At 52.7% G+C, this 24,520-nt stretch overlaps 1 protein-coding gene across 1 annotated transcript in view; it reads right to left on the bottom strand.

Moving 5' to 3' along the window:
- The window catches only part of rims4 (regulating synaptic membrane exocytosis 4), a 320,346-nt gene that overhangs the window by 144,679 nt on the left and 151,147 nt on the right, over positions 1-24,520 (bottom strand). The window contains exon 3 of the mRNA XM_073062233.1: positions 13,525-13,637. Coding sequence (XP_072918334.1) covers positions 13,525-13,637 — 113 coding nt within the window. The remainder of the gene's footprint in view (positions 1-13,524; positions 13,638-24,520) is intronic.

Raw genomic sequence — 24,520 nt, 5'->3', positions numbered from 1 at the left:
TGTCCAGACCTTCTTGGTCCTCACTGCTGGTGCTGCAGTCTTCAGTCTCTGCCTGTACTCAGGTAGAAGAGGTACAGACAGCCGGAGTGAGGGTGTGGAATAGCACGGTAGGCATTCTTGATGGTGGTGTAGCAATGGACCAGTGTGTTGTTTCCTCCGGTATTGCAAGTGATTTGTTGATGGTAATTGCATAGCGATTCTTTCAGACTGACCTGGTTAAAATCTCCCAAAATGATGGTGAAGGCATTAGGGTGCGCTGTTTCGTGCATGTTCATCCCATTGCTCAGATCATCTAAAGCCTGCTTAACATTGGCCTGAGGTGGAATGTAAGCTCCTACCAGAATCCCATGGTAGGTAAAAAGTATGGCACTTAACTGCTAGATATTCCAGGTCTGGTGAGCAGAATTGGGACAGCACTGAGATATTTGTGCACCAAGAAGAGTTGATCATGAGGCACACTCCTCCACCTCTGCTTTTGACAGATTCTATAGGTCTATCCTGACGGTGTAAAGTAAACCCGCTGATCTGGATCGCTGCATCCAGTACAGAAGGGGTTAACCAGGATTCCGTGAAACGAAGGACACACGTGGTCCTAATGTCCCTCTGATTCAGCAACCTGGCTCTGAGGTCATTGATTTTATTCACCAGAGACCGCACATTTACCAGCAGGACAGTCAGTATTGGGAGTTTAAAACCCGTTTCCTTAAACGCACTTGTATCCCTGACCTGCAGCCACGCTTCCCACGTGGAATCCGGCGAGGAGTCCGTCCACAATCGGCATTGTTTCCGTCCGTTCCAAGCAGCGATAGTTTGGTTAATCGCATTAAGACATCTTTGTTGACTATCCGGACCTCGGAAGCAGTTGTGCTTTTTAGTTGTACCAGGCTGAAACGAGAATATTTAATCGTATCCATTGGGAGTACCGCTGCTCGTCGAGTCGCCTTGAGGCACCAGACTAACGGAAGAAGTAAAACACTGGACATTTCCGGCCAAGACCCTTCGTCAGGGTCAGGCTAGAAAGGAGAGGCAGAAGATTTACAGTGATGCCCCAAGTCTGTGCTGGCTCCAGGACTCTTGGTGGAGTTGCTTCAGAACAGAAGGTCTAACAAAAATCTAAACATAATGGGGGCAGACAGGTCTACAAGTGCAGGTAAGTACAGACCAGTATCTGTATTTGTGAGCATCCTCAGTTTGTGTGTGTTGTTAACGTAAACGGCACATTTCAATAGACAATAGGTGCAGAAGTAGACCATTCGGCCCTTCGAGCCTGCACCGCCATTTTGAGATCATGGCTGATCAATTCCTATCAATACCCGGTTCCTGCCTTGTTTCACTGTGTTTTGATGTACACGTGATATATTCAGCAGCAGAATCAGGTTTATTATCACTGGCATGTGACGTGAAATTTGTTAATTTAGCTGCAGCAGTTCAATGCAATCTGAATTAATGAATCTGAATCTGGAAAAGCCATTCCTGGGCAGTACTGATCATCCAGCAGTAATATGGGGCCAGGCTTCCCCTCGAGATTTCTGTTCCATGGTTTATACAATCCTTTATCCCTGATTCTTCACCTCCTCCCCCGTTTCCCCACACACACACCCCCCCCCCCCACTAGAGGGCATGCATTTAAAGTGAGAGGGGTTATATTCAAAGGAGATTTGTTTGGAAGTGGAGAGGAGGCAAATATGATAGGGGTATTTACGAGGCAGAATTGGGCCATTGGACCTATCAAGTTTGCTCCAGCACTGTGATTTATTTAACATCTCATCTCCATTCTCCCTGTAACCTTTGATGCCCTTTCTAACCAAGTTATCAACCTTCACTCTAAATACACCCAAAGACTTCACCTCCACAGTCCTGTCAACTTCCCTTTGTACATCGTGATGCAATCCCTCTCGAAGGCCACAATGTACGTCACTCTTAACTTTCTGCCACTCCAGTCCTCGAATGCCACTACACAATACGGCCCAGTCAACCACAGGCAAAGCACTCCCAGCCACTGCCACAAGAAGGCAGCGTCCATCACCAAGGAGTCCCACTAGGCAGGCCAGGCTCCCACCACCAGGAAGGGGGTACAGGAGCCCGAGGTCCCACCATTCTCACTCCCACCACCAGGAAGGGGTTACAGGAGCCCGAGGTCCCACCATTCTCACTCCCACCACCAGGAAGTGGGTACAGGAGCCCGAGGTCCCACCATTCTCACTCCTACCACCAGGAAGGGGGTACAGGAGCCTGAGGTCCCACCATTCTCACTCCTACCACCAGGAAGGGGGTACAGGAGCCCGAGGTCCCACCATTCTCTCTCCCACCACCAGGAAGGGGGTACAGGAGCCCGAGGTCCCACCATTCTCACTCCTACCACCAAGAAGGGGGTACAGGAGCCCGAGGTCCCACCATTCTCACTCCCACCACCAGGAAGGGGGTACAGGAGCCCGAGGTCCCACCATTCTCACTCCCACCACCAGGAAGTGGGTACAGGAGCCCGAGGTCCCACCATTCTCACTCCTACCACCAGGAAGGGGGTACAGGAGCCCGAGGTCCCACCATTCTCACTCCTACCACCAGGAAGGGGGTACAGGAGCCCGAGGTCCCACCATTCTCACTCCTACCATCAGGAAGGGGGTACAGGAGCCCGAGGTCCCACCATTCTCACTCCCACCACCAGGAAGGGGTTACAGGAGCCCGAGGTCCCACCATTCTCACTCCCACCACCAGGAAGGGGGTACAGGAGCCCGAGGTCCCACCATTCTCACTCCCACCACCAGGAAGGGGGTACAGGAGCCCGAGGTCCCACCATTCTCACTCCCACCACCAGGAAGTGGGTACAGGAGTCCGAGGTCCCACCATTCTCACTCCCACCACCAGGAAGGGGGTACAGGAGCCCGAGGTCCCACCATTCTCACTCCTACCACCAGGAAGGGGGTACAGGAGCCCGAGGTCCCACCATTCTCACTCCCACCACCAGGAAGGGGGTACAGGAGCCCGAGGTCCCACCATTCTCACTCCTACCACCAGGAAGGGGGTACAGGAGCCCGAGGTCCCACCATTCTCACTCCTACCATCAGGAAGGGGGTACAGGAGCCCGAGGTCCCACCATTCTCACTCCTACCATCAGGAAGGGGGTACAGGAGCCCGAGGTCCCACCATTCTCACTCCTACCACCAGGAAGGGGGTACAGGAGCCCGAGGTCCCACCATTCTCACTCCCACCACCAGGAAGGGGGTACAGGAGCCCATGCCCCGATTCAGGAACAGTTATTTTTCTCGGACACAACCACTGCCATCAATAGCCAGTAATCTCCCTTGATGACCTGCATTTTTGTAGTGTGAACTGAAGCCTGGACAGCACAGGGCGGCTGTGGCGGACAGACTCGATGGGCCGAATGGCCTATTTCTGCTCCTTGGTCTTGTGATCTTGTGTATACGGGCTGAAGCCTGGACCCAAGAGTGGGGAATGAGGCAATGCTGGAGCAGACTGAGGTGTAATTTGATGTGGTAGAAACAGGGTAAATGGGGGCGAGGCAGAATCGAGGTGGTGGGCCTGGGCCTGAGCGTGTATCGAAGCAGCTGGGCCAGGGCCGGCAGCGTTTCTGGGACAGACCAGTTCAGCTCACTGACCCACAAGGTTTACTCATCTCCGTGCTGAACCGAGGCTGTGGCCTGCGACCGACAGGGTTCCGGATCGGCTGTGACAGGCTTCGTGGCTGTGGACTCACTTTCTGAACTTCAGTTCTGAATGTTATTAGCTTAATTTTATTGTTAGCATGATCTGTTTTTTTTTCTGCACATTAAGTGCTTGAAGGTTTTCTTTTTGAAATGGGTTCTCTCGGGTTTCTTTGTTTCGTGGCTGCCTGTAAGGAGTCAAATCTCAAGGCTGTTTAAAGGGTACTGTACTTACTTCGATAAATGTAGTTTGAACTTTTGAACAACCATCAGGCTACTGAACGGACCAGGCTAATTTCACTCACCTCAACTCTGAGCTGATTCCACACCCTACAGACTCACTTAGATAGATAGATAGATACTTTATTCATCCCCATGGGGAAATTCAACATTTTTTCCAATGTCCCATACACTTATTGTAGCAAAACTAATTACATACAATACTTACCGTAACTCAATATAAATATGCATCTAAAATCACCCTCTCAAAAAGCATTAATAAATAGCTTTTAAAAAGTTCTTAAGTAGTTTACTTAAATACATTGAGTCCTAACCCCGGCACTTTAACATATCTTACTCCTGGCGGTTGAATTGTAAAGCCGAATGGCATTGGGGAGTATTGATATCTTCATCCTGTCTGAGGAGCATTGCATCGATAGCAACCTGTCGCTGAAACTGCTTCTCTGTCTCTGGATGGTGCTATGTAGAGGATGTTCAGAGTTATCTATAATTGACCGTAGCCTACTCAGCGCCCTTCGCTCTGCTACCGATGTTATGCTCTCCAGTACTTTGCCCACGACAGAGCCCACCTTCCTTACCAGCTTATTAAGACGTGAGGCATCCCTCTTCTTAATGCTTCCTCCCCAACACGCCACCACAAAAAAGAGGGCGCTCTCCACAACTGACCTATAGAACATCTTCCGCATCTCACTACAAACATTGAATGACGCCAACCTTCTAAGGAAGTACAGTCGACTCTGTGCCTTCCTGCACAAGGCATCTGTGTTGGCAGTCCAGTCTAGCTTCTCGTCTAACTGCACTCCCAGATACTTGTAGGTCTTAACCTGCTCCACACATTCTCCATTAATGATCACTGGCTCCATATGAGGCCTAGATATATGGTGATACTTTGACAATCAATTTACTTTGAACTTTGACCCACTGCCCAGATCACTCATCTTTCCGTGTATTTCTAGCAAATCTTCCAAAAGAACAGTTTTCCTCAAATTTCCCTGCAACAGTAACCCTCATCGCATATTCCCGTAAATCTATCAGGACCCTGTTTAAGACTCTCACACCCTTCCTACAATGTAGGGACCCAAACTGATCACAAGGCCAGAATAATGTTTTAAAGGCTCATCGCGACCTCTGTTTTTATGCTCAGTGACCCTGTTGACAAAGCCCTGAGGCAAGTTCACATACAAACCAGTTCCTCAGCCTGACGGGCAGGTTCGATTGCCTGCTGTTGGTCTCTTCCTGCACCCGTTTTGGAACAAATCCTGTATTCTCTATCACCTGTACTCATAATTCCAACCAAAATTCACCACTTTGCAATCTCCACAGTAAACATCAACAACATATATTCCGAAAGCTTATTTAATAATGTAGAAACTCTCCCGCTCCACCGGTCTGTCTACTTCCCCATCTCCCTGTCTGTCTGTCTCTCTCCCATCAGTCTGTTTATTCCCCATCTCCCTGTCTGTCTCCAACCAGTCCGTTTACTTCCCCGCCTCCCTGTCTCCCATCAGTGTGTCTGTTTTTTCCTTCTCCTCCCTATGCCTTCCCTCTGTCAGTCTGTATCTCTCTCGCTGACCCAGATTTTCTTTATGCAAATGACTTGGCCGGTTACTGAACTAGGATCAATATGGATGCGAACTCGTTCTGTTCTCTACATTTGCTGAGCATCGAGCCCAGGTCCTTGTTGGTTCCAGTACAGTGGATTCCAGTTAATTGGAGCAGATGCTTACCTGGGACACAGAATAATGGACTAATTAGCTGGGATTCCCTTGGTTTCTCTGGGACACTGTGCCACGTAATTGGGGCAGGACACTTGCCTAGAGGGTAAGAGACTAATGTGAGGGTGAGTATATGATGGGGTAGAGGGGGAGGAGGGCGAAGGGGAAACACAACACTCCATCAACACGTCCTACACGTGCCTCTCACTGTAGAGATCGGAATTTGGTGTAAACCCCCACTGGTCCTGATGATTGCCTTGCCGCAGATGATGAATGAGTGACTCAGGGAAAGTGGCTGTGAATGGGAAGCAGAAGAGGGGGTCGACAGGGTTAAATGTCATGTACAGCCCTCCATGCAGACTGGGGAGGTGGTGTACTCCCAATAGACACACTCAGGCTGGGGTCCCTGGTGGTCACTCTGGCTTCATTGTCCACTCCAAATCGTCATCTCCAACTCCCTCCCAAACACCAGGGTCTGCCCACCAACAACAGCCTCCACTCCCCTTTCTCCAAGGGCCCATGCCAGGATTGATAGACCTCTCCACAGAGTCACAGAGTACTACAGCCCAGTAACAGGCCCATCCAGTTCGTACTGAACAGGTACTTTGCCCACTCCCATTGACCCACACCCGGACCATAGACCCCATAACCCTCCAATCCATGTACATCCAAACTTCTCCCTGGTCCCATCGACCCACACACGGACCACAGACCCCTTACCCCTCCCATCCATGTACATCCAAACTTCTCCCTGGTCCCATCGACCCACACCCGGACCATAGACCCCATTCCCCTCCCATCCATGTACCTATCCAAACTTCTCCCTGGTCCCATCGACCCACACCCCGACCACAGACCCCATACCCCTCCCATCTATGTACCTATCCAAACTTCTCCCTGGTCCCATCGACCCACACCCGGACCACAGACCCCATAACCCTCCAATCCATGTACATCCAAACTTCTCACTGGTCCCATCGACCCACACCAGGACCACAGACCCCATAACCCTCCAATCCATGTACATCCAAACTTCTCCCTGGTCCCATCAACCCACCCCCGGACCATAGACCCCATACCCCTCCCATCCATGTACATCCAAACTTCTCCCTGGTCCCATCGACCCACACCCAGACCATAGACCTCATACCCCTCCCATCCATGTACATCCAAACTTCTCCCTGGTCCCATCGACCCACACCCGGACCATAGACCCCATACCCCTCCCATCCATGTACATCCAAACTTCTCCCTGGTCCCATCGACCCACACCCAGACCATAGACCCCATACCCCTCCCATCCATGTACATCCAAACTTCTCCCTGGTCCCATCGACCCACACCCAGACCATAGACCCCATACCCCTCCCATCCATGTACCTATCCAAACTTCTCCCTGGTCCCATCGACCCACACCCAGACCATAGACCCCATACCCCTCCCATCCATGTACATCCAAACTTCTCCCTGGTCCCATCGACCCACACCCGGACCATAGACCCCATACCCCTCCCATCCATGTACCTATCCAAACTTCTCCCTGGTCCCATCAACCCACACCCGGACCATAGACCCCATACCCCCCCATCCATGTACATCCAAACTTCTCCCTGGTCCCATCGACCCACACCCAGACCATAGACCCCATACCCCTCCCATCCATGTACCTATCCAAACTTCTTCCTGATCCCATCAACCCACACCCAGACCATAGATCCCATACCCCTCCCATCCATGTACCTATCCAAACTTCTCCCTGGTCCCATCAACCCACACCCTGACCATAGACCCCATATCCCTCCCATCCATGTACATCCAAACTTCTCCCTGGTCCCATCGACCCACACCCGGACCATAGACCCCATACCCCTCCCATCCATGTACATCCAAACTTCTCCCTGGTCCCATCGACCCACACCCAGACCATAGACCCCATACCCCTCCCATCCACGCACCTATCCAAACTTCTCCCTGGTCCCATCGACCCACACCCAGACCATAGACCCCATACCCCTCCCATCCACGTACCTATCCAAACTTCTCCCTGGTCCCATCGACCCACACCCGGACCATAGACCCCATACCCCTCCCATCCATGTACCTATCCAAACTTCTCCCCGGTCCCATTGACCCACACCCGGACCATAGACCCCATACCCCTCCTATCCATGTATATCCAAACTTCTCCCTGGTCCCATCGACCCACACCCGGACCATAGACCCCATACCCCTCCCATCCATGTACCTATCCAAACTTCTCCCTGGTCTCATCGACCCACACCCGGACCATAGAATCCATACCCCTCCCATCCATGTACCTATCCAAACTTCACCCTGGTCCCATCGACCCACACCCAGACCATAGACCCCATACCCCTCCCATCCATGTACCTATCCAAACTTCTCCCTAGTCCCATCGATCCACACCCGGACCATAGACCCCATACCCCTCACATCCATGTACATCCAAACTTCTCCCTGGTCCCATCAACCCACACCCAGACCATAGACCCCATACCCCTCCCATCTGTGTACATCCAAACTTCTCCATGGTCCCATCGACCCACACCCGGACCATAGACCCCATACCCCTCCCATCCATGTACCTATCCAAACTTCTCCCTGGTCCCATCGACCCACACCCAGACCATAGACCCCATACCCCTCCCATCCATGTACCTATCCAAACTTCTCCCTGGTCCCATCGACCCACACCCGGACCATAGACCCCATTCCCCTCCCATCCATGTACCTATCCAAACTTCTCCCTGGACCCATCGACCCACACCCAGACCATAGACCCCATACCCCTCCCATCCATGTACCTATCCAAACTTCTCCCTGGTCCCATCGACCCACACCCAGACCATAGACCCCATACCCCTCCCATCCATGTACATCCAAACTTCTCCCTGGTCCCATCGACCCAAACCCGGACCATAGACCCCATACCCCTCCCATCCATGTACCTATCCAAACTTCTCCCTGGTCCCATCAACCCACACCCGGACCATAGACCCCATACCCCCCCATCCATGTACATCCAAACTTCTCCCTGGTCCCATCGACCCACACCCGGACCATAGACCCCATACCCCTCCCATCCATGTACCTATCCAAACTTCTTCCTGATCCCATCAACCCACACCCAGACCATAGACCCCATATCCCTCCCATCCATGTACCTATCCAAACTTCTCCCTGGTCCCATCGACCCACACCCAGACCATAGACCCCATACCCCTCCCATCCACGTACCTATCCAAACTTCTCCCTGGTCCCATCGACCCACACCCAGACCATAGACCCCATACCCCTCCCATCTGTGTACATCCAAACTTCTCCATGGTCCCATCGACCCACACCCGGACCATAGACCCCATACCCCTCCCATCCATGTACCTATCCAAACTTCTCCCTGGTCCCATCGACCCACACCCAGACCATAGACCCCATACCCCTCCCATCCATGTACCTATCCAAACTTCTCCCTGGTCCCATCGACCCACACCCGGACCATAGACCCCATTCCCCTCCCATCCATGTACCTATCCAAACTTCTCCCTGGTCCCATCGACCCACACCCAGACCATAGACCCTCCCATCCATGTACCTATCCAAACTTCTCCCTGGTCCCATCGACCCACACCCGGACCATAGACCCCATTCCCCTCCCATCCATGTACCTATCCAAACTTCTCCCTGGTCCCATCGACCCACACCCAGACCATAGACCCCATACCCCTACCATCCATGTACCTATCCAAACTTCCCCCTGGTCCCATCGACCCACACCCAGACCATAGACCCCATACCCCTCCCATTCATGTACATCCAAACTTCTCCCTGATCCCATCGACCCACACCCAGACCATAGACCCTCCCATCAATGTACCTATCCAAACTTCTCCCTGGTCCCATCGACCCACACTGGGACCATAGACCCCAAACCCCTCCCATCCATGTACCTATCCAAACTTCTCCCTGGTCCCATCGACCCACACCCGGACCATAGACCCCATACCCCTCCCATCCATGTACCTATCCAAACTTCTCCCCGGTCCATTGACCCACACCCGGACCATAGACCCCATACCCCTCCCATCCATGTACCTATCCAAACTTCTCCCTGGTCCCATCTACCCACACCCGGACCATAGACCGCATTCCCCTCCCATCCATGTACCTATCCAAACTTCTCCCTGGTCCCATCGACCCACACCCAGACCATAGACCCCATACCCCTCCCATCCATGTACCAATCCAAACTTCTCCCTGGTCCCATCGACCCACACCCGGACCATAGACCCCATACCCCTCCCATCCATGTACGTCAAAACTTCTCCCTGATCCCATCAACCCACACCCAGACCATAGACCCCATACCCCTCCCATCCATGTACCTATCCAAACTTCTCCCTGGTCCCATCAACCCACACCCGGACCATAGACCCCATACCCCACCATCCATGTACATCCAAACTTCTCCCTGGTCCCATCGACCCACACCCGGACCATAGACCCCATACCCCTCCAATCCATGTACATCCAAACTTCTCACTGGTCCCATCGACCCACACCCAGACCATAGACCCCATACCCCCCCATCCATGTACATCCAAACTTCTCCATAGTCCCATCGACCCACACCCGGACCACAGACCCCATAACCCTCCAATCCATGTACATCCAAACTTCTCACTGGTCCCATCGACCCACACCCGGTCCACAGACCCCATAACCCTCCAATCCATGTACATCCAAACTTCTCCCTGGTCCCATCTACCCACCCCCGGACCATAGACCCCATACCCCTCCCATCCATGTACCTATCCAAACTTCTCCCTGGTCCCATCGACCCACACCCGGACCACAGACCCCATAACCCTCCAATCCATGTACATCCAAACTTCTCACTGGTCCCATCGACCCACACCCGGTCCACAGACCCCATAACCCTCCAATCCATGTACATCCAAACTTCTCCCTGGTCCCATCTACCCACCCCCGGACCATAGACCCCATACCCCTCCCATCCATGTACCTATCCAAACTTCTCCCTGGTCCCATCGACCCACACCCGGACCATAGACCCCATACCCCTCCCATCCATGTACCTATCCAAACTTCTCCCTGGTACCATCGACACACACCCGGACCATAGACCCCATACCCCTCCCATCCATGTACATATCTAAACTTCTCCCTGGTCCCATCGACTCACACCCGGACCATAGACCCCATACCCCGCCCATCCATGTACATCCAAACTTCTCCCTGGTCCCATCAACCCACACCCAGACCATAGACCCCATAACCATCCCATCCATGTACCTATCCAATCTTCTCCCTGGTCCCATCGACCCACACCCGGACCATAGACCCCATAACCCTCCAATCCATGTACATCCAAACTTCTCACTGGTCCCATCGACCCACACCCGGACCACAGACCCCATAACCCTCCAATCCATGTACATCCAAACTTCTCACTGGTCCCATCGACCCACACCCGGACCATAGACCCCATAACCCTCCAATCCATGTACATCCAAACTTCTCACTGGTCCCATCGACCCACACCCGGACCACAGACCCCATAACCCTCCAATCCATGTACATCCAAACTTCTCCCTGGTCCCATCAACCCACCCCCGGACCATAGACCCCATACCCCTCCCATCCATGTACCTATCCAAACTTCTCCCTGGTCCCATCGACACACACCCGGACCATAGACCCCATACCCCTCCCATCCATGTACATCCAAACTTCTCCCTGGTCCCATCGACCCACACCCAGACCATAGACCCCATACCCCTCCCATCCATGTACCTATCCAATCTTCTCCCTGGTCCCATCGACCCACACCCGGACCATAGACCCCATACCCCTCCCATCCATGTACCTATCCAAACTTCTCCCTGGTCCCATCGACCCACACCCGGACCATAGACCCCATACCCCTCCCATCCATCTACATCCAAACATCTCCCTGGTCCCATCGACCCACACCCGGACCATAGACCCCATAACCCTCCAATCCATGTACATCCAAACTTCTCACTGGTCCCATCGACCCACACCCGGACCACAGACCCCATAACCCTCCAATCCATGTACATCCAAACTTCTCACTGGTCCCATCGACCCACACCCGGACCATAGACCCCATACCCCTCCCATCCATGTACATCCAAACTTCTCCCTGGTCCCATCAACCCACCCCCGGACCATAGTCCCCATACCCCTCCCATCCATGTACCTATCCAAACTTCTCCCTGGTCTCATCGACACACACCCGGACCATAGACCCCATACCCCTCCCATCCATGTACATCCAAACTTCTCCCTGGTCCCATCGACCCACACCCAGACCATAGACCCCATACCCCTCCCATCCATCTACATCCAAACTTCTCCCTGGTCCCATCGATCCACACCCGGACCATAGACCCCATACCCCTCCCATCCATGTACCTATCCAATCTTCTCCCTGGTCCCATTGACCCACACCTGGACCATAGACCCCATACCCCTCCCATCCATGTTAATCCAAACTTCACCCTGGTCCCATCGACCCACACCTGGACCATAGACCCCATACCCCTCACATCCATGTACATCCAAACTTCTCCCTGGTCCCATCGACCCACACCTGGACCATAGACCCCATACCCCTCCCATCCATGTACCTATCCAAACTTCTCCCTGGTCCCATCGACCCACACCCGGACCATAGACCCCATACCCCTCCCATCCATGTACCTATCCAAACTTCTCCCTGGTCCCATCGACCCACACCCGGACCATAGACCCCATACCCCTCCCATCCATGTACCTATCCAAACTTCTCCCTGGTCCCATCAACCCACACCCGGACCATAGACCCCATAACCCTCCCATCCGTGTACCTAACCAACCTTCTCCCTGGTCCCATCGACTCACACCCAGACCTTAGACCCCATACCCCTCCCATCCATGTACATCCAAACTTCATCCTGGTCTCATCGACCCACACCCGGACCATAGACCCCATACCCCTCCCATCCATGTACCTATCCAAACTTCTCCCTGGTCCCATCGACCCACACCCGGACCATAGACCCCATACCCCTCCCATCCATGTACATCCAAACTTCTCCCTGGTCCCATCGACCCACACCCGGACCATAGACCCCATACCCCTCCCATCCGTGTTCTTATCCAAATTTCTCTTAAATATTGAAGTCAAACCCACATCCACCACTTCTGATGGCAGCTAGCTCGTTCCACATTCTCACCACTGAGTGAAGAAGTTCCCCCATGTTCCCCTTAAACATTTCACCCTTCACCCCTAACCTTTGGTTGTGGTCGCACCCAACCTCAGCGGAAAAGCCTGCTTGCGTTTACCCTATCCATACCCTCAGAATTTTATACACCTCTATCAAATCTCCTCTCAATCTTCTATGTTCTAGGGAATGAAGTTCTACCTACTCAATCTTTCCCTGTAACTCAGGTCCTCAAGTTCCGGCAACTTCCTTGTAAATTTTCTCTGCACTCTTTCTATCAGGTTAATATCCTCCCTTGTAGGCATTAAATTCCATCTGCCATTTTTCCAGCTGGTCGAGATCCCGCTGCAAGCTTAGAGAGTCTTCTTCGCTGTCCACTACACCCCCAGTCTCGGTGTTGCCTGCAAATTTGCTGATCCAGTTAATCACATTATCATCCCGATCGTGGATATCAGTGACAAATAACAACAGACCCAGCACACCGCTGTGGCACTGCACTAGTCACAGGCCTCCAGTCAGAGAGGCAATCATCTTCTCTCAAAGCCAAACACCTAATCCTACTTACTACCACATCTTTCAAGGAAATACGGACCTGTATTGCAGAGCATAGGTGAAGAGGGGACACATTTGCCTTACCCATCGATGGGGTGGCCAAGGTCTGACGCCCCACAAACTGGGCCGGGCCCATTCCATCCAGGAAGTCTCGGAATTGTCCGTCAGATGCCAGGCAGACACCGCTGTAGTTTAAGCTGCCAAGAAAAAGACAGGAGAGCGGTCAGTGCAGGGCAGAATCTGAAACCCCTGGTCAGGTCACAACAGAAGCCTCGGAACAAGAGTGCAGGGCGTGTAACAGGATGTGATGCAGGGTGAAGGCTCCGCTGGACATCAACCAAGGCAGAGGATACGACCAACTACCTCAACTCTCCTACTGATCAATGCTCGACTACTCTAGGGACCAATGCGATCCCTCTCCTCGAGACAATTAAAATCACCCCCCCCCCCAACCCCAGGGTAAGGCACTCGCAATGATCTATGGACCCCAGCAACGTGACCACTCTCAGAACAGGCACGCCTACATCAGGCCAGGCTCAAGAGCGTACACATTTACAAAATGCATTGGCGCACCGTACCGATGCACAGCGACGTGAAACAGCCAGCCTGGCACGAGTTCCTGAACCTGCAATATGTCAGGCTGGGAAAACGTGGACAGAAAGGTGGCCACCCACGTGGACCCCCACCACCTCGCCATTCCAGGAGCCACCTCCCGGAACAGTGAGGGGTCCCAGCAAGATCATCACCGCAGGTCTGCCGCCCCAGAGGACAGGGCCCCACTACCGCCATTGACATGAAGGGTTGCCACACTGAACTTGACAGTGCATCTTACTGAGACCCTCCCCAGAGCCCCTAGCAGAAGGAACAGAGCTCCCCTTTCAGTCTTCTCCCATCTTCACCTACAACCCTTCTCCAGGGACTCCAGGAGTCTCTTAAACCGGCACTTCACCTGACAGGTCACTTCGGCCCTGGAGGAATGTGCAGATAGACTGAGCGACCCCTTTGCAGACCCCATGAACGGTTTCCTCCGGTAGTCCTTCATGAACTGCCGGATCTCCTCCACGGAAACGGCCTGGGACTCACCGCTGGGATCACGAAAGGCGGCCAACTTGGCTTCAAGAGTGCTCCTCTCCCCTCTCAACACATCCAACACTCTCGTCTCCCTCTAATCAGCCATCGTCTGCACCTGACGTGACCACTCACTCCTCACCACAGTCCTAACGGAGACCCCACCACAGTCCTAACGGGAGACCCCACCACAGTCTTAACAGAGACCCCACCACAGTCCTAACGGGAGACCCACCACAGTCCTAACGGGAGACCCCACCACAGTCCTAATGGGAGATCTCACCACAGTCCTAACGGGAGACCCACCACAGTCCTAACGGAGACTCCACCACAGTCCTAACGGAGACTCCACCACAGTCCTAACGGGAGACCCCACCACAGTCCTAACGGGAGACCCCACCACAGTCCTAACGGGAGACCCACCACAGTCCTAACGGGAGATCTCACCACAGTCCTAACGGAGACTCCACCACAGTCCTAACGGGAGATCTCACCACAGTCCTAACGGGAGACCCCACCACAGTCCTAACGGAGACTCCACCACAGTCCTAACGGGAGATCTCACCACAGTCCTAACGGAGACTCCACCACAGTCCTAACGGAGACTCCACCACAGTCCTAACGGGAGACCCCACCACAGTCCTAACGGAGACCCCACCACAGTCCTAACGGGAGACCCCACCACAGTCCTAACGGGAGACCCCACCACAGTCCTAACTGGAGATCTCACCACAGTCCTAACGGGAGACCCCACCACAGTCCTAACGGGAGATCTCACCACAGTCCTAACGGGAGATCTCACCACAGGCACTACTCCATCCCCAGGACCAGTGACAGAGGGACGCCCCACCACCACTGGATCCAGAATCCCTCCCACAGCCAGATACGAATTTGCTGGGCCTCCCATCCCCACACCCTCTTCACTCTCCCCGGAATCAGCACCAGGAGAGTCATCGCCTCCTGGGACACACTCCCTCTGATGAGCTGCCCGGGATGGCGATCCAGGAATGCCCTGTGGACCAGACGCTCCTCAGCGGGCACTTGCCTTTGACCTGGGAAACTAATCCCACCGGTGACCCTCCAGCCACAGGCTTTACAGGGCTTTGACCCTCCTCGTGCTGAAGACATTCGCTCAGAAGATGCCTCCCCAGCAGAGAGCTCCTGCACGACAGGGATCCCCTCCAGCTCTGAGGGGCATACTCCGTGCATACGGCCTTTCCTTCCTCCTCGCCGACGTTTCAGACTGCAGATACGCTGAGGCACATTGACCTCCATTTCAGTGGTGTCCTCAGTCTCCGGCACCACTTACCCCTCCCTCGACTTCCCCAGGCTCTTGCTGGATCTCAGGAGCCACAGGACCCTCCGTCCTTGATTCAACAACTACCCACTCCTTCTCCAGGGGAAAAGCCTTCAGATGCTTTTTCTTGAACTCACCCCTCAGCGTCATTCGCACCGTGCCCAACCACGACTTCCACAGCTGGTGGGACAGAGGGGTCCTTACAGGCATGGCACCTCGGGCGGTCCGTAGCCCACGGGATGGTATAGTAATGCTCTTCAAAATAAACCTGAAGCTGCCCCACCCTGCTCCAGCTGCATATGCTGACATGCGAGAAGGTGTTCATTACCCCTCGGGCTGCCCTGTACCGTACTGGGGTCATTTTGGATCGCACCTCACCTACGGAGCGCATGGGGGGTATCACCGCTCCACCTGCATGAAAACCCTCCCCACCCTTAACCCCCGACTCGGGGCCAAAAAAACACATCACTCGCCGACTTCAAATAGAAAATAGTCTTCCCGTTCGAAACCGCTGACACAACAATACCCTGATGGCCTCCAGCAGTCTCCGCCATGGCTTTTACAGTGACATTCCTACCAGCTGAAGTAGGCACAGCGTTCTTTAAAGTCAGTAATTTGAACGGGTGGTCCTCTTTGTGAGCTGGATCTCCCGAGCCCACAGTCTCCGCTAACGACACCTTGGAGATGCAGCCCGCCATAGGAGTAGAAATTCAAAAGTTCAACACCAGCTCTGAGATATTACACAGTCTACACCCAGCAGAATACCAGCAAAGTCAGAAACAAACACTTCATAGACAAGATGGGACAGGAGGGGAAAAAAAGGAGTGAATAGGCAGGGAGGTTTGTAGGGCGTTAAAACCCTCTGCGCCATCTCCATGTGGCTGCAAACATTAAAGGCATCTCCCCAGGCCACACACACAAAAAGCTGGTGGAACGCAGCAGGCCAGGCAGGATCTATAGGAAGGAGTACAGTCGATGTTTCAGGCCAAGACCCTTTGTCACTCCCTAGGCCAGTCCATTCTTCTGTCAGCTGCTCCAAAGACCAAAGTCGCCTTGGACTAGGCACTCTGGGGTCAGGGGTTAAGGGTGGGGAGGGTTTTCATGCAGGTGGAGCTGGGGTTTTCCGCTGTTACAGATAAATTCGTCCCCGCTCCCAGCAAAGTTAGACTTTGGCAATCCACCAGTCACATCACTGCTCAGCACTGAAAAGCTTCACCGAGCAGAATCCTTCCAGGAAAGGAAACTGTTTCAGTCTGCTGCTGAGATGAGTCTTCCACACTCCCAAAGCCTTCAGACGGATACAAAACTGTTCCTGGTTGACTTCGCCGCAAATTTTCAACTTTAAGAGCCTACCAGCCATAATTTAGTTGAGGCCCTCTGTTGGTCAGGGTTGACAATGGATGTTGCGTCCAAGCTGTCTAGATATGCCGGCCTGGCCAGTGCGATATGGAGAGCAAGCTCCCCCTCTCCATGCACTGATGAACCCGAAGGAACGGCACAGACCGGTAGAGTTCAGCACCAGCTGCATCACCGGAGGTGCCAGTGCTGAACTCAACGTAAGACTCCCTTAGCGACCCCAGCTCCGGATTTTTCTCACTGGGCTTACTCCCGAAGCCTTCCCCTTAAAGTGGATATACCACCGGTCTGCGAAGGTTTGAGATCAGAGTTTCCCTTCTCCTAGAACCACAGCTAATGAGCCTCGTCTGCCTGGAATAATTTATATTTCATGCAGAACTCCCAATGTGGTGTCGGAGCAGGACGTTATCCCGGGACTGATCAGGATTCCCAGTGTGGTGGTGTCCGAGCCAGACGTTATCCCGGACTGATCAGGATTCCCAGTGTGGTGGTGTCCGAGCCAGACCGTTATCCTGGGACTGTCCTGTGATCAGGATTCCCAGTGTGGTGGATTCGGAGCCAGACGTTACCCCGGGACTGATCAGGATTCCCAGTGTGGTGGTGTCGGAGCCAGACGTTATCCCGGGACTGATCAGGATTCCCAGTGTGGTGGTGTCGGAGCCAGACGTTATCCCGGGACTGATCGGGATTCCCAGTGTGGTGGTGACAGAGCAAGACGTTATCCCGGGACTGATCAGGATTCCCAGTGTGGTGGTGTCGGAGCCAGACGTTATCCCGGGATTGTCCTGTGATCAGGATTCCCAGTGTGGTGGTGTCGGAGCCAGACGTTATCCTGGGACTGTCCTGTGATCAGGATTCCCAGTGTGGTGGTGTCGGAGCCAGACGTTATCCTGGGACTGTCCTGTGATCAGGATTCCCAGTGTGGTGGTGTCAGAGCCAGACGTTATCCCGGGACTGTCCTGTGATCAGGATTCCCAGTGTGGTGGTGTCGGAGCCAGACGTTATCCCGGGACTGATCAGGATTCCCAGTGTGGTGGTGTCGGAGCCAGACGTTATCCCGGGATTGTCCTGTGATCAGGATTCCCAGTGTGGTGGTGTCGGAGCCAGACATTATCCCGGGACTGATCAGGATTCCCAGTGTGGTGGTGTCGGAGCCAGACGTTATCCCGGGACTGATCAGGATTCCCAGTGTGGTGGTGTCGGAGCCAGACGTTATCCCGGGATTGTCCTGTGATCAGGATTCACAGTGTGGTGGTGTCGGAGCCAGACGTTATCCCGGGACTGATCAGGATTCCCAGTGTGGTGGTGTCGGAGCCAGACGTTATCCTGGGATTGTCCTGTGATCAGGATTCCCAGTGTGGTGGTGTCGGAGCCAGACATTATCCCGGGACTGATCAGGATTCCCAGTGTGGTGGTGTCGGAGCCAGACGTTATCCCGGGACTGATCAGGATTCCCAGTGTGGTGGTGTCGGAGCCAGACGTTATCCCGGGATTGTCCTGTGATCAGGATTCACAGTGTGGTGGTGTCGGAGCCAGACGTTATCCCGGGATTGTCCTGTGATCAGGATTCCCAGTGTGGTGGTGTCGGAGCCAGACGTTATCCCGGGACTGATCAGGATTCCCAGTGTGGTGGTGTCGGAGCCAGAAGTTATCCCGGGACTGATCAGGATTCCCAGTGTGGTGGTGTCGGAGCCAGACATTATCCCGGGATTGTCCTGTGATCAGGATTCCCAGTGTGGTGGTGTCGGAGCCAGACGTTATCCCGGGACTGATCAGGATTCCCAGTGTGGTGGTGTCGGAGCCAGACGTTATCCCGGGACTGATCAGGATTCCCAGTGTGGTGGTGTCGGAGCCAGACGTTATCCTGGGATTGTCCTGTGATCAGGATTCCCAGTGTGGTGGTGTCGGAGCCAGACGTTATCACGGGATTGTCCTGTGATCAGGATTCCCAGTGTGGTGGTGTCGGAGCCAGACGTTATCCTGGGACTGTCCTGTGATCAGGATTCCCAGTGTGGTGGTGTCGGAGCCAGACATTATCCCGGGACTGATCAGGATTCCCAGTGTGGTGGTGTCGGAGCCAGACGTTATCCCGGGACTGATCAGGATTCCCAGTGTGGTGGTGTCGGTGCCAGACGTTATCCTGGGATTGTCCTGTGATCAGGATTCCCAGTGTGGTGGTGTCGGAGCCAGACATTATCCCGGGACTGATCAGTATTCCCAGTGTGGTGGTGTCGGAGCCAGACGTTATCCCGGGACTGATCAGGATTCCCAGTGTGGTGGTGTCGGAGCCAGACGTTATCCTGGGACTGTCCTGTGATCAGGATTCCCAGTGTGGTGGTGACGGAGCCAGACGTTATCCCGGGACTACCCTGTGATCAGGATTCCCAGTGTGGTGGTGTCGGAGCCAGACGTTATCCCGGGACTGATCAGGATTCCCAGTGTGGTGGTGTCGGAGCCAGACGTTATCCTGGGACTGTCCTGTGATCAGGATTCCCAGTGTGGTGGTGTCGGAGCCAGACGTTATCCCGGGACTGATCAGGATTCCCAGTGTGGTGGTGTCGGAGCCAGACGTTATCCCGGGACTGATCAGGATTCCCAGTGTGGTGGTGTCGGAGCCAGACGTTATCCCGGGACTGATCAGGATTCCCAGTGTGGTGGTGTCGGAGCCAGACGTTATCCTGGGACTGTCCTGTGATCAGGATTCCCAGTGTGGTGGTGTCGGAGCCAGACGTTATCCCGGGACTGATCAGGATTCCCAGTGTGGTGGTGTCGGAGCCAGACGTTATCCCGGGACTGATCAGGATTCCCAGTGTGGTGGTGTCGGAGCCAGACGTTATCCCGGGACTGATCAGGATTCCCAGTGTGGTGGTGTCGGAGCCAGACGTTATCCTGGGACTGCCCTGTGATCAGGACCACTGGTTAATGCATTGCCCACTAAAACTATGCGCACACTGTCCAGGACATGCATTCTCTGGATAACGTCTAGTTCCTAAAGGAACGTTCTACAGGAAAGGGCAACCACCCCCATCTGCATGCTGGACAAACTACATTGGGATCACTAGGGAGTGCCTGGTCGGAGGGCCACCACTGCCCAGGACATGCCCTCTTCTCATTGCTACCATCAGGGAGCGGGTACAGGAGCCTGAAGACACACAGTAAACGTTTAGGAACAGCTTCTTCCTCTCTACCATCAGATTTCTGAATGGTCCATGAACATTAGCTCTCTGTTTGCACTACCTATTTATTTTTAATATATTTCTTATTGTAACTTCGATTTCTGAATGGTCCCTGAACCCATGAACACCATCTCATAATATTTCCCTTGTTTTTGTATATTATTATTGTAAATACATTTTGTGTTACACTGTTCTGCTGCTGCAAAACAACAGATTTCATGTCATATGTCCGTGATAATAAACCTGATTCTGATTTCCCCAAGTGCTGCACTTAGATTCAGAAATTTTCACAAATGCAATTTAGTGCTGGTTCAATTGGCTAGTCAATGCAACATGGTGAAAATTGTGGAAAGAAATGCCATTATTCCTGACAGTCCATGTAGCAAGGCCAGTAACGCAGTGGGCAAGCTGTTTTACTGGTATTTCAAGGCTCAAGTTTAACTGTTATAGATGGGCAGCGGTTAGCGCCATCACTTTTCAGTGCTAGCAGTCACCCACTGGGATTCAATTCCCATCACTGTCTGTGAGGAGTTTGTACATTATCTCTGTGACCGTGTGGGTTTCCTCCGGGTGCTCCAGTTCCCTCCCACAATCCAAAAACGTACAGGTTAGCGGGTTCACTGGGCACGTGGGTGTAACTGGGTGGCGTGGGCTCATTGGGTCAGAAGGGTCTGTCATCCTTGCTCTATCTCAAAATAGATAAGATTTTTTATAAAATGTTTACCTTCCTGCACTGGTCAAAAGGTTGTGCTAACAGCTACGTTACACTTTACAGTAACAGCTGCAAGATCAGGGTTCAATTTGTGCCACTAAGAGTTTGTATGTTCTCCCCGGGACCGCGTGGGTTTCCACTCACAGTCCAAAGACGTACGGGCTAGGATTAGTAAGTAGTGGGCACGCTATGTTGTCACCAGAAACGTGGCAACACTTGTAGGCTGCCCCCAGCACATCCTCAGACTGTTGATCGTTGACACAAATGATGCATTTCACTTTATGTTTCAACATACACGCGTTAAACGAAACTCTCCTTTATCTGTAATCTGGTGCAGGGGAGACGGGAGAAATAACTACACCCAGTGAAATGCATCATTCACAATAACAACCAACACAGGCAAGGACACGCTGGGGGCAGCCTGCAAATGCCACCACACAGTCCTGCACCAACAGAGCAGGCCGACAATACTCGGCAGAACAACACCGAACACAACAGGCAACAAAACAACAACAGCAAAACAAGCCCATTCCTCCCTCCAGCCCTATTACACAGTACAGCACAGGAAAATGTTGTGTCAAACCAAATAGCCAGCTAAACTAATCACAATGTCCATATCCGTCCACTGTCCTCACATTCGTCTGCCGATCTAAATGTCTCTCAACAGTCCCTGATGTTTCTGCCTCTACCACTTGCCCAGGCAGCCCATTCCAGGCACTCACCACTCTCTGTGCAAGAAAACTTGCCCGTCACATCTCCTTTGAAATTATCACCTCTCACCTGAAATGTGTGCCTTTCTGTATTAAACATTTCAAACCCAGGAAAAAAGATATTGTCTGTCTACTCTATCTGTGTCTCTTAATCTTGTAAACCCCTATCCGATCTCCACTCAGCCTCCGCCACTCCAGAGAAAATAACCCACGTTTGTCCAACCCTTTGCCAGCACGTGCCCTCTAATCCAGGCAGCATCCTGGTAAAGCTCTTCTGCACCCTGTCCAAAGCCTCGACATCCTTCCTGTAATGGGACAGCCAGAACTGTTCGCAATACTCCAGATACAACCCAACCAGAGTTTTATAAAGCTGCAACCTTTATAAGCTGCCCTATCAATCTGTGTAGCCACTTTCAGGAAGCCGGGGACTTTGATACCAATGTCCCTCTGCTCATCAACACTGTTAAAGAGTCTAGCCCTTAACAGTGTGCTGTTGCTTCACATTTGACCTACCAAGGTGCAACACCTCATATTTGGCCAGGTTAAACTCCATCTGCCATTTCTCTGCCATACTTGTAACTGCTCTATACCCCACTGGATTCTTTGCCAGTCTCCCACACTATTCACAACACTATGGAACTTCATATCACCTGCAAACTCACTAAGCCACCAATCTACATCTTCATCCGGGCCATTTACTGTATGTACATCACAAACAGCAGAGGTCCCAGTGCAAACTCCGGTGGAATGCCACTAATCACAGTCCCCCAGCTAGATTAAGTCCCTTCGATCACTACCCTCTGTCAGTTCAGAATCCCAATGGCCATTCACCCTGGATTCCTGCATTCCCAGCTTCTGGATTAGCCCGCCATGTTTTATATTTCTGCCTAGAAAACCAGAAAACCGTTATAAACACGTGGTTTATGAGATCCTTCAGGGAAGGAAGTCTAGCTTGCCCTATCCATAACTCAGTGGAGCAAATTAGGCCATTTGGCCCATCAAGTCTGTTCTGCCATCCCATCGTGGCTGTTTTATTATCCCTCTCAACTCCATTCTCCTGCCTTCTACTTGTAATCTTTGACACTCTGATTAATGAAGAACCTGTCGACCTCCACTTTAAATATTTCCAATGAAAGACACCTGTGGCAATGAATTCCACAGATTCGCCGTTCTGTGGGCTAAAGGACATCGCTGCTCTAAAGGGACATCCCGCTATTCTGAGGCTGTGCCCTCTGGTCCAAGATACTCTCACTACAGGAAACAACATCCTCTTGGCATCCACTCTATCTAGGCCTTTCAATTTTCAATAGGTTTTCACGAGATTCCCCCCCGCCCCCCCCCCCCACCACTCATTCTTCTGAACTGCAGCAAGTACAGGCCCAGAGCCATCAAACGCTCCTCACACATTAACCCTTTCATTCTTGGAATCATTCTCGTGAATCTCCTCTGGACCCTCTCCAATGCCAGCACATCCTTTCTTAGATAAAGGGCCCAAAGTTGCTCACGATACTCCAAGCGTTATCTGAATAATGCCTTATCCAGATCCAGGTGTGGCTCAAGACTCCACAACATCGTTGTTGACCCAACAAGACTCCAAGGCTGAAGTGAATCCGAATGCTGACCTGGCCACATCACCCGAGTAACTATATAAAACCCCAGCCCCTTCTCCCTCTTTGTATCTCGGGAGCATTTCTACAATTGTATTTCACAAATTGTCAAAAATAATGCACCAGTACAAATCTTACATCCTGCTCTGATGGCAGAGTCAGCGGAATTGTAGCCGCTGACAACAATGCTGCTTCAATCCGTTCATTATTTCTGACTGCCAAACTTATTTCACAAGCCATTTGAAAGGTGGGCTGCGGTGCAGGTAGGTGGAGCACAACAACTTGGCCGTCGCACTGCTGACCAAGGGGATCTTCGACTGCTAAATTGGTTTATTATTGTCACATGCTGAGGTTCGGCAAAATCTTGTCTTGCATACTGATCATTTCATTACCACAGTGCATCGAGGTAGTGCAAGGCCAATTAACAGAGACAGAGAAACACATACACAATGCTGGAGGAACTCGGCTGGCCAGGCAGCATCTATGGAAAAAAGTACAGGCAACGTTTCAGGCCGAGACCCTTCATCAGGACTGGAAAGAAAGAGGAGTCGGAGTAAAAAGATGGGGGGGGGGGAGGGGGAAGAACATGGTAGGTGATAGGTGAAACCCAGAAAGAGAAAGGGGGTGAAGTAAGAGTTGGGAAGGTGATTGGTGAAAAAAAGAGATAAAGAGCTGGAGGAAGGGGGAATCTGATAGAAGAGAATAGAGGACCAGGGAAGAAAGGGAAGGGGGAGGAGCACCAGAGGGAGGTGATATGCAGGTAAGGAGATAAGGTGAGAGGGGGAAAACAGGAATAAAGGAGGGGTTGAGGGGGAAATTACCGAAAGTTCGAGAAATTGATGCTTATGCCATCAGATTGGAGGCTACCCAGATGGAATATAAGGTGCTGCTCCTTCAGCCTGACTGTGGCCTCCTTACAGCCATAGGGGTCGGAATGGGAATGGGAAGTAGAATTGAAATGGGTGGCTACGGGGAGATCCCACTTTTTCTGGCAGTCTGGGCGTAGATGTTGGCAACGTGGTCTCCCAGTCTACGTCAGATTTCACTGATATCCAGGAGGCCGCACTGGGAGCCCAGGAATGACACCAACAGACTCTCAGGTGAAGAGTCGCCTCTCCTCGAAGGACTGTTTGGGCCCTGAATGGTAGTGAGGG

Source organism: Hemitrygon akajei, chromosome 11, assembly GCF_048418815.1.
Source record: "Hemitrygon akajei chromosome 11, sHemAka1.3, whole genome shotgun sequence".
Taxonomy (NCBI): Eukaryota; Metazoa; Chordata; class Chondrichthyes; order Myliobatiformes; family Dasyatidae; genus Hemitrygon; species Hemitrygon akajei.
This window is presented reverse-complemented; position numbering and strand designations above follow the sequence as displayed.